Source organism: Acinonyx jubatus, chromosome D4 (assembly GCF_027475565.1).
Source record: "Acinonyx jubatus isolate Ajub_Pintada_27869175 chromosome D4, VMU_Ajub_asm_v1.0, whole genome shotgun sequence".
In the NCBI taxonomy this organism is placed as follows: domain Eukaryota; kingdom Metazoa; phylum Chordata; class Mammalia; order Carnivora; family Felidae; genus Acinonyx; species Acinonyx jubatus.
Window position 1 is genome coordinate 37,036,844 of NC_069391.1, and position 10,203 is coordinate 37,047,046.

The 10,203-nt window shown below is 49.8% G+C and overlaps 1 protein-coding gene across 4 annotated transcripts; it reads left to right on the plus strand.

The window, feature by feature from the left end:
- Positions 1-283: 283 nt before the first annotated feature.
- On the plus strand, positions 284-9,197 carry PIGO (phosphatidylinositol glycan anchor biosynthesis class O). 4 transcript variants are annotated; one of them, XM_015079412.3, is made up of 11 exons: positions 284-394; positions 1,143-1,682; positions 2,310-2,453; positions 2,640-2,763; positions 3,083-3,242; positions 3,449-3,628; positions 3,890-5,417; positions 6,012-6,218; positions 6,436-6,650; positions 7,265-7,335; positions 7,487-9,197. In XM_015079412.3, exons 1-11 carry the CDS (start codon positions 295-297, stop codon positions 7,614-7,616), a joined length of 3,399 nt encoding a protein of 1,132 aa, XP_014934898.2. In that variant the 5' UTR covers positions 284-294; the 3' UTR covers positions 7,617-9,197. The 4 variants fall into 4 exon arrangements, with proteins under 4 accessions (XP_014934898.2, XP_014934897.1, XP_014934896.1 ...); XM_015079411.3 differs by having other exon boundaries at positions 361-606; XM_015079410.3 differs by having other exon boundaries at positions 361-1,682.
- The last annotated feature ends 1,006 nt before the right edge of the window (positions 9,198-10,203 follow it).

A 10,203-nucleotide genomic window follows, 5' to 3' on the forward strand; every position in this document is an offset into this window, starting at 1 on the left:
TTGGAAGATCCAGTGAAAGACATGAAGAGGAGGAATAATAAAACCTATCAGTTGGTGTCAGCTAAGCAAGTAGAAAATAAATATTTATCCCTATTTTACAGATGAGGTAATGCCCAATAATGCCAGTGAGTGGCAGAGCTAGGATTCAAGCTAAGTTTGATTCCAAAAGGCCAGCTCTTAACCTTAACCAAGAATGACCAGTGGTTCACTGAGTTGTAGCTTTGTTCCTTGCCCCTAATTCCCCTAAACTACAGACCTGCGCTCCTTGAGGAACCTCCTTGGAGGCGCCAGCAGATGGCGATGGGGCACCTGTGGGCCACTCTGTCGGCCCGCGTCTGTCTATGGTACCACCAGTGCGCAGGCGTTGCCTCTGCGCTTCCGGGCGCCTTTCAAGGTGAGCCAGGGTCTCCGAGAACCTACTCCCTACTCCTCAATCCCTTTTCCCGAATCAAACCATCCCCCGCAGCTCGCAGCCGGCTAAGTACCGGAGCCAGGGTGCCCAGGAGATGGCCAGGTAGCCACCAGAGGAGGCAGAGCTGTCCGGACGTGTGGGTCCCGGCGAGGCCCACCGGCCGTAGACCCCGCGACTCTGCTTTGCTGCGCGGGGTAGGTCGTGACTCTGGTTGGTCTCCTGGCGATCCTGGCCTTCCAGAAGCGAAGCGTGACTCCTCCCCTTGGTCCTCTTGGCCTCCACCAGGCGGCGCCGTCATTCCGGCCCAGGTTCCCTTGCGCTGCGAGCCCTGGGCACCCCATGGGTGTTGAGATTGGCAAGGAGAGAGGCGGAGAAATGAGCTGTCAGAGAGCGGTGTACCACTTGAAATAAGTTTCCCTCGTGGACTGTGCTTTTCATCATTAGAATCTCTTGGAGTACATGTGCAAATCCCTATGCTCCACCCCGAAAGATCCCGATTCAGTAGATCTGGGGTGGGGCCTGGAAATCAGCATTTTAAACGGCTGCTCCAGGTTGATGCCCATAATCTGCAGACCTCACCTTCAGAAACACCGGTGTAACTGGTGGAGAGGAACATTGCATTGGGTTGGCTATGGGGCTGTTTATCTTCTGGAAGGCTTCCAAGAGGAAGTGATTCTAGCTTGGCTTTGTATTGAGGGACCAGAAAATCCATTGGTTCTTTACCCCACAGTGATGAACTCCCTGCCCGCTACCAGCAGGATGCAGAAGATCTCAGTGCTGCTCTTCCTGGCCTGGGTCGGCTTCCTCTTCTACGCTGGCATTGCCCTCTTCACCAGTGGTTTCCTGCTCACCCGTTTGGAGCTCACCAACCATAGCAGCTGCCAAGAGCCCCCAGGCCCTGGGTCCCTGCCATGGGGAAGCCAAGGGAAACCCGGGGCCTGCTGGATGGCTTCTCGATTCTCTCGGGTTGTGTTGGTGCTAATAGATGCTCTGCGATTTGACTTTGCCCAGCCCCAGCGCTCACGTGGGCCTGGGGAACCTCCTGTCTCTCTGCCCTTCCTGGGTAAACTGGACTATTTGCAGAGGATCCTGGAGATTCAGCCCCACCATGCCAGGCTCTACCAGTCTAAGGTTGATCCCCCCACCACCACCATGCAGCGCCTCAAGGCCCTCACCACTGGCTCACTGCCTACCTTTATTGATGCTGGCAGTAACTTTGCCAGCTATGCCATAGTGGAAGACAATCTCATTAAGCAGCTTGCCAGTGCAGGTTAGTTTGGGCCTCTTTGGAGTCCAAGAGTACCTTAGCAGATTTCGTCTTTAGAAGTCAGAGAGCCAGAACTTTGGGTGTCCAGCTGCTTGCTAGACTATGCTGTGGGAGGACAGGGGAAGAGAAAGAGACTAGAGCCGTGCATGCAGCAAGTAGGGGTCTGGGCTTTGTCCTTCTGGAGTTTCTAGTCTGCATGGAATGTTGCTTTTATTTATGGGGAGCTCTCAGTAAGGGGCAGTGGAGAGATGAGGAGAAGATGTGAATCCGGTTATTCTCACAAGTGAGAAAGCAGAGAGTCAGTCCATGCCCTGTCCACTCACTGACTTGGAAAATGTGACATATACCCAGGAAAGACAGATCAGCAAAGATAGCCAAGAATTGGGAATTAGCAGAGCCTTTTGTAGAAACAAGAAGTGAAAAGTCTTGTTATTGGGGAAAGTATGGTTAACAGGGAAAGCTTCTTGGCAGAAAATCTTAGGCCTTGAAAGATAAAGAGTTGTTGGATGAAATTGCTGTCCCTTCGAGTGCATGGTTGAGATTTCTGACGAGTCTTTAAAGGTCCCCCTCTTCTTTTTACCCCTGCCTTGACTCCTGCTCAGGCTGTGACCCACTCTCATGTCCCTGCAGGAAGGCGTGTGGTCTTCATGGGAGATGATACCTGGAAAGATCTTTTTCCTGGAGTTTTCTCTCAAGCTTTCTTCTTCCCATCTTTCAATGTGAGAGACCTGCACACAGTGGACAATGGCATCCTGGAACACCTCTACCCAACCAGTGAGCATTGGGCCAGAGGCAGGTCTGACTAAGATTAGGAGCTGGGGAGGGTTGCTTCAGGTCACAAATTCTGACCCTCCCATGGGTGCAGTGGCCTGGGCTTACGTCCCTTGATAGATTGTCAAAAGCTGGCTGGGGTTGAGGAGTGGCCTTAGTCCCCTGTGCTCAGTGTTCTTCCTTTCACAGTGGACAGTAGTGAATGGGATATGCTGATTGCTCACTTCCTGGGTGTGGATCACTGTGGCCACAAGCATGGCCCTCACCACCCTGAAATGGCCAAGAAACTTAGCCAAATGGACCAGGTGATCCAGTGAGTGTGGGTTATTGGCTGGGGGAGTGGGTTTATGTCTGAGAATCTCAGGATATATTGGCCCAAGAGAAAAAGTCTTTATCTTGGAGCCTCTTTCCTTGCTGAATTCTGTCTTTTCTAGGCCTTTCTTTTGAAGCTAGGAGCCTCATTCATCTTGAGTGACTCAGCATGTGGCTTTGGGCAGTAGGGTTGTGAATGAAGAGGTATCTCTTTGCCAAATGTCTAAGCCCTCCTGTTGGAAGTTATGGCTGGGGGTAAATGGGTCTCCAAGGAAAATCTTCATCCATTCCTACCCCCTGACATATTTCTTGGCCTTCAGGGGACTTGTGGAGCGTCTGGAGAATGACACACTGCTGGTGGTGATTGGGGACCATGGAATGACCATGACTGGGGACCACGGAGGGGATAGTGAGCTGGAGATCTCAGCTGCACTTTTTCTGTACAGTCCCACAGCCCTCTTTCCCAGTGCCCTACCACAGGTGAGGTCTGGGGTGTGCTTTTTCGGGTCTCCTGGTATTTAGCCTCATCAAGATCACAGCATTCTTGTGGATCCCTCCACTTTAGATCCCCAAATTCTTTACCCTGGGCATTCCCCATTCATTTCCTACCTAGGTCCCTGTCTTCCATTCCAAATCCCGATCTCAGCTTTGTGGTGAACCCATTGGCCCCTCTCCTTTTCCTTTAGGAGCCGGAGATAGTTCCTCAAATCAACCTTGTGCCTACGCTGGCCCTGCTGCTGGGCCTGCCCATTCCATTTGGGAACATCGGGGAGGTAATGGTTGAGCTGTTCTCAGTGGTTGAAGACCCCCAGCCTCACTCCTCTGCTCTGGCCCAAGCCTCAGCTCTTCATCTCAATGCCCAGCAGGTAGGTGATGGGTTGGGTTTCCAGGTGATAGAGCTAGAGTGGGCATGGGAGAAGCATAATGATCACTTCATTGTCCTTTGTTCATTTTTAATCCCACTGTCCATAGCCATGTCCTCCTTCCATTATCCCTCACTTCTCCCCTGTCTTGGACAGAGTTTGGGTCCCTGTTTTCCAGATACCTGCTTTGGTAACACTAACCCTTGCCTCTGTCCCAGTTTATGTCTTTGATGTGTTCCCTTGGCCTCTGACCATTTTTGCCAGGTATCCCGATTTCTTCACACCTACTCAGCTGCTGCTCAGGACCTTCAAATTAAGGAGCTTCGTCGACTGCAGAACCTCTTCTCCAGGGCCTCTGCTGACTACCAGCGGCTTCTGCAAAGCCCCCAGGGGGCTGAGGCAGCACTACAGACTGTGATTACTGAGCTGCAGCAGTTCCTGCGGGGAGTTCGGGCCATGTGCATTGAGTCTTGGGCTCGTTTCTCTTTGGTTCGCATGGCAGGGGGTGCTGCTCTCATGGCTGCTGCCTGTTTTCTTTGCTTGCTGGTATCCCAGTGGGTAACATCCCCAGGCTTCTACTTCTGCCCCCTCCTCCTAACACCCATGGCCTATGGTCTGGCTGGTGCCATAGTGTGTGCTGGACTCCTGACAGCTACCGGACTGAAGCCGGATCCAGTGGTCCTAGGGGCCATGGCTGCAGTGGGCTCACTCCTGCCTTTTTTGTGGAAAGCGTGGGCTGGCTGGGGGTCCAAGAGGCCCCCAGCAGCCCTACTGCCCATCCCTGGGCCTGTTCTGTTACTCCTGCTCATTCGTTTTGCTGCTTTCTTCTCTGACAGTTTTGTTGTAGCTGAGGCCAGGGCCACCCCCTTCCTTTTGGGCTCATTCATCTTGCTCCTGGTTGCCCAACTTCACTGGGAGGGCAAGCTGCTGCCACCTAAGCTTCTCACAATACCCCGCTTTTGCCTTTCGGCCTCAACAGGCCCGCCACGGCACAATGGCACACATGCCCTGGGACTTGGAGTTGGGTTGCTTTTATGTATAAGGCTAGCTGGACTTTTTCATCGGTGCCCTGAAGAGACACCTGCTTGCCATTCCTCTCCCTGGCTGAGTCCCTTGGCATCCATGGTGGGTGGTCGAGCCAAGAATTTGTGGTATGGAGCTTGTGTGGGGGCTTTGGTAGCCCTGTTAGTTGCTGTGCGCCTGTGGCTTCGCCGCTATAGTAACCTCAAGAGCCCTGAGCCCTCTGTGCTCTTTGTGCGCTGGGGGCTGCCCTTAATGGTACTAGGCACTGCCGCTTACTGGGCATTGGCATCAGGAGCAGATGAAGCACCCCCACGTCTCCGGGCCCTGGTTGCTGGAGCATCAGTTGTGCTGCCCAGGGCTGTGGCAGGATTGGCCGCTTCAGGGCTCATGCTGCTGCTCTGGAGGCCTGTGACAGTGCTAGTGAAGGCTACAACAGGTGCTCCAAGGACCAGGACTGTCCTCACTCCCTTCTCAGGCCCCCCAACTTCTCGCGCTGACCTGGATTATGTGGTTCCTCAAATCTACCGACATATGCAGGAGGAGTTCCGGGGCCGTCTAGAGAGGACCAAATCCCAGGGCCCCTTGACTGTGGCAGCTTATCAGTTGGGGAGTGTCTACTCAGCTGCTATGGTCACAGCTCTCACCCTTTTGGCCTTCCCACTTCTGCTTTTGCATGCAGAACGCATTAGCCTTGTGTTCCTGCTTCTGTTTCTGCAGAGCTTCCTTCTCCTGCATCTGCTTGCTGCTGGGATATCCATCACCACCCCTGGTAAATACATTTCTCAGCCCTGGTTCATCCAAGGACAGTAGTGATGTGACTTCGGCCCCTCTTGTTTTCAGGGAGGTGTTGCTCCTCAGATTCTTCACACGGTTGGGAGGGTTCTCCAGATGTCCTCTTATCTGCTGTAGCCAAGCTAATTGATCCCTCCCACTGGCTCTCAAGGCCAGCAAGGTTCATGGAGGAGAGAGACAGGAGTACTCCAAGACTCATTTCTTTTTTTTTTTTTTTTCAAGACTCATTTCTTATTGAAATGCTGCATCTTCATGAGTGCATTTCCTGGTTTTCCAGTGATGGGAGTGGTGAACTATGAGCATGTGATGTCAACAGTGAGCTGTGCATATATGAGAGAGAGAAAGAGATAGATCATAGTTGAGATGTTCAGATTTAGAGTAACGGGGACTTAGTGCCACAGAGGGAATTAGAATAACAGAGTGTTGAATGTAAAGAGGTTGGATGATTGGCATGTGCAAGTGTGTGTGTGTGTGTATAGCACTGAAGTAGTAGGAGTATATGATCATGAGGCAGTAGGCTATGGATTAGAGAATGGGATGTGACTGTGAAAAGGTATATCTCTTCCCCCAGGTCCTTTTACTGTGCCATGGCAGGCAGTTTCTGCCTGGGCCCTCATGGCCACACAGACATTCTACTCCACGGGCCACCAGCCTGTCTTTCCAGCCATTCATTGGCACGCAGCCTTCGTGGGATTCCCAGAGGGTCATGGTTCCTCCACCTGGCTGCCTGCTCTGCTGGTGGGAGCCAACACCTTTGCCTCCCATCTCCTCTTTGCAGGTAACTCCTCATTCCTCTCTTGCTTCCCTTGTTTACTCTGAATTTGTGGAAAGAAAAGAAAGTCCTGGATTTGAGTGGGGAGATGTGATTTTGTTGGATCTTTGGCACCCCTTGGCCAATGGTAATTGGAGCCTCAGTCAACTAGGGTGGTTGGGGGCCAGGGTGGCCTGGTCCCTGGGTCCTCCATTGATTCTAGTCCTGCCTTCCTCTGAGGCAGTAGGTTGCCCATTGCTTCTGCTCTGGCCCTTCCTATGTGAGAGTCAAGGACCTCGGAAGAGGTGGCAGCCCCTAGGGAGTGAAGCTGAATCCAGAGTCAGGCCTGAGGAGGAGGAGGAGCCACTGATGGAGATGCGGCTCCGGGATGCGCCTCATCACTTCAATGCAGCACTGCTGCAGCTGGGCCTCAAGTACCTCTTTGTCCTTGGTATTCAGGTAGGTACAGGGAGAGATCACAGGGTTAGTGACCTTTTCTCATGTGTGTACATCACATTCTTTTTTTCATACTTTACCAAAACCCTAGGAGACAGCCTTGACTGAAGTACAGTTAAGAAAAATGGTTGCCCAAGGCCAGTGGCCTCAAGTGGTTATATTGAGACTTAGACCTGAGTCTCCTTAATCCTAGTCATGGATTGTTTCCTCTCTACAAGCTAGATCTGGACCCTGCTGGTTGCATTTGGGGATTCCTCCATTAGTGGACAGACTGGAAAAACTGAGGTGATGGCCAGGATTCTTTCCCAGGCTATGGTCATGGATCTTCTTTCCCTTCAGAGGCAGAAGGTGTGACTCTGACATTTTCCTCCACCCTGGAAGGCAGAGCCTGAGTATAAGCACAGATGGATAGTGCTTGCTCAAGGTCACACAGTGAGTCATGGTGAGGCCAGGAAAAGAATTAGGTCTCCCAACTCCTCATCTAGGGTTTTTTTTTTTCACTGACATGCACTAGTTTCCTACTCTTCCCATTCTTCACAGGGGCCTATAGCACTTCTCCCTTGGACCTGCTTCTTCTCCCCTTCCCAAATAACTTGACCTTTCGTATCCTTTCTTAGATTCTGGCCTGTGCCTTGGCAGCCTCCATCCTCCGCAGGCATCTCATGGTCTGGAAGGTGTTTGCTCCCAAGTGAGTGGATTTGCTTGAGAAGTATTGGCATTGGGGTGGGTAAGCTTGGATGAAAGAATGAACATCAGGGAGGCAGGTTTTGTCTCATCAGGGAAAAGGCCTCCAGATCTACTTTCAGTGTCCCCTGAGAATTCTCCACATTTCTTTGCAGGTTCATTTTTGAGGCTGTGGGCTTCATTGTGAGCAGCGTGGGACTTTTCCTGGGCATAGCTTTGGTGATGCGAGTGGATGGTGCTGTGAGCTCCTGGTTCAGGCAGCTAGTTCTGGCCCAACAGAGGTAGCCTAGGCTGCAAGTGCTGGCTTTGTGGCCACAGGGAGAGCTGAAGAACAATCTTGCCTGGCCTATACAGGTGCTGGATCATCTGCAAGAGAGGCTTAGCCACACTTCTTACCACCATGCAGCCAGGAGCTACTGACATCTGGGACTTCGTTATTTTATAATTCAAAATCATAGTGGGGCATGGTCCCTAACTGCTGCTTTGAATGCATCTAAGGGACTGGAGGGTGGTCTCCAAAGTAGAATAAAATAATAATGTAAATATGTGTGTCTGAGAGGTGGGGGAGTCCCCACTGTCCTACAGGGACTAGGAAGAGGGTCACTCTCCCCTCCTATGAGGCACAGATGGCATCAGCCATCTTGTGCAGACCTGGCTACACCTGAAAACTTTTGGGAAGTGGTTGGAGTTGTCTGAATTCACTTCTACTTCTTCCCAAATCACTCCTGTTATCCCACCGGCTTTTTTTTTTCCATGTAACATGTTTTATTAAATTCTTCTGCTAATAGCAGAGATGGCTGAAAAGACAAGCACAGGCAACATGGAGTACACAAACCCACTGTCTAAAGCCCCAAACAGTGTTGCATTCCCTCCTCTGTTGTGTTCTTTCGCGCTAGAACACCCTTTGCCCTTTGCTTCTGTGGAGGCCAGGAGGCCACCCTAGTTTTCCAACCTTTGCTGCCATTTATCAGACCTAATTGCCCATCTTACATAGCATTCCATCTTGTCCCATTGATTATTCCTGACTTGGAGCCAAAACTATATAAATTTAATGCATGTCTCTTATGTTCTTCATCCACCTCACTACTATGTAAGATTGATGTACTGGTGGCAAATTCTCATGGAAATGTCCATCAAAGGAGGGGGAGGGGAAGACCCTGAGGAGAAGGGTCAGGACTGGGATTTGATGTTTGATAATGCCCAGGACAAGTGATGGTGAAGTAAAGGCATTCACCACTGTGGCAGCTAAAGGAAGAGTTGGAGTTATTGTGGCTAATAGTCTCTAATGCTACAGAGATCAAACAAAGATAAGTTCATACTGTTTCAGGCAGTTAGAGGATAGGACATTGGTAACCCTGGCAGGAATAGATTTAATAATATAAGAGAAGTTAGGCCCCAGCTAAAACTGTAAGATGAATTAGAAAAAGATCCCTTCCCTTTCCTTAATCTGGGGGACACTATTCCCAAGCATCATTTAATAAGCAGACAATGCCTCTGTGAGAAGAAAAGACCCTTTCCCATTCCTAGCACCCATGGGAAGGATTTCAGAGCCTAGTCCCTCATCTTGTCTTAGGTTCCCCCCAATCCCGTTCCTTTTTTGCAGAGAGCCTCCTTCCCTGGAGCCTAAGGAAAATCTGTTCTTAGTACCATTGGCTATTTCCTTTTCTGATCTAACTACAAGATCCTTTAAGAGAAAGATCTGTTAAAAATTCTTGGGGCACCTGAGTGGCTTAGTTGAGCATCTGACTCTTGATTTCTGCTCAGGTCATGGTCCCAGGGTTGTGGTATAGAGCCCCATGAGCACCCCTGCTTAACATTCTCTTCCCCCTCTGCCCTTCTCCCCTGCTTGTGCTCTCTCTCTCTCTCTCTCAAAAAAAAAAAAAAATCTCATTTCTGCTTCTTACTTGACATCAAAGACCCCATTACACACTAACTTATTGTTTGTTGTGTTGTGTTGATTTGTTTTGTTTTGTTCTGAGATAGAGTGTGTGTGAACTGGGGAGGGGCAGAGGGAGAGGGAGAGAGAATATTAAGCAGGATCCATGTTCAGCTCTGAGCTCTTTGCAGGGCTCTATCCCATCACCCTGGGATCATGACCTGAGCCAAAATTGAGAGTTGGATGCTCAACTAACTGAACCACCCAGGTGCCCAACTTTTTTGTTTTGTTTTGTTTTAGAGAGCTTTATTGAGGTACAATTTACCATAAAATCCAGCCATTTAAAGTGCACAATTTTGGGTGCCTGGATGGCTCGGTCAGTTAAGCATCTGACTCAATTTCGGCTCAGGTCATGATCTCACAGTTGTGAGATCGAGCCCAGTGTTGGGCTCAGCGCCAGGCATGGAGTTTGCCTAAGATTCATTCTCTCCCTCTCCCTCTGCCTTTCCACCACGTACCCTCTCTCTCTCTCTCAAAAAAAAAAAAAAAAAAAAAAAAAAGTGCACAATTCAATAATTGTATATTCACAGAATTCTGCAACCATCATCACAGTTAATTTTAGAATGTTTTCATCACCCCAAAAAGAAACTCCATACTCTTTCCTACTTCCCTCCAAACCTCCCTACATCCATCCCTAACCTGAGGCAACCACTAATCTGCCTTCTGACTATATTCGCCTATTTTGGACATTTCATATAAATGGAATGTTATAGTATGTGGCCTTTTCTGGCTTTTACTCAGCCTAATGTTTTCAAGGTTCATCCACGTTGCAGTACATATGAGTTTTCATTTCTTTCTTACGGCCAAATAATGTTCCATTGTATGGATATATCAATTTTGTTAATTCATTCATCCATTGATGGACATTTGGGTTCTTTGCACCTTTTGGTTATTATGAATAATGCTGCTATGACCATCCATATACAAGTTTTGTTT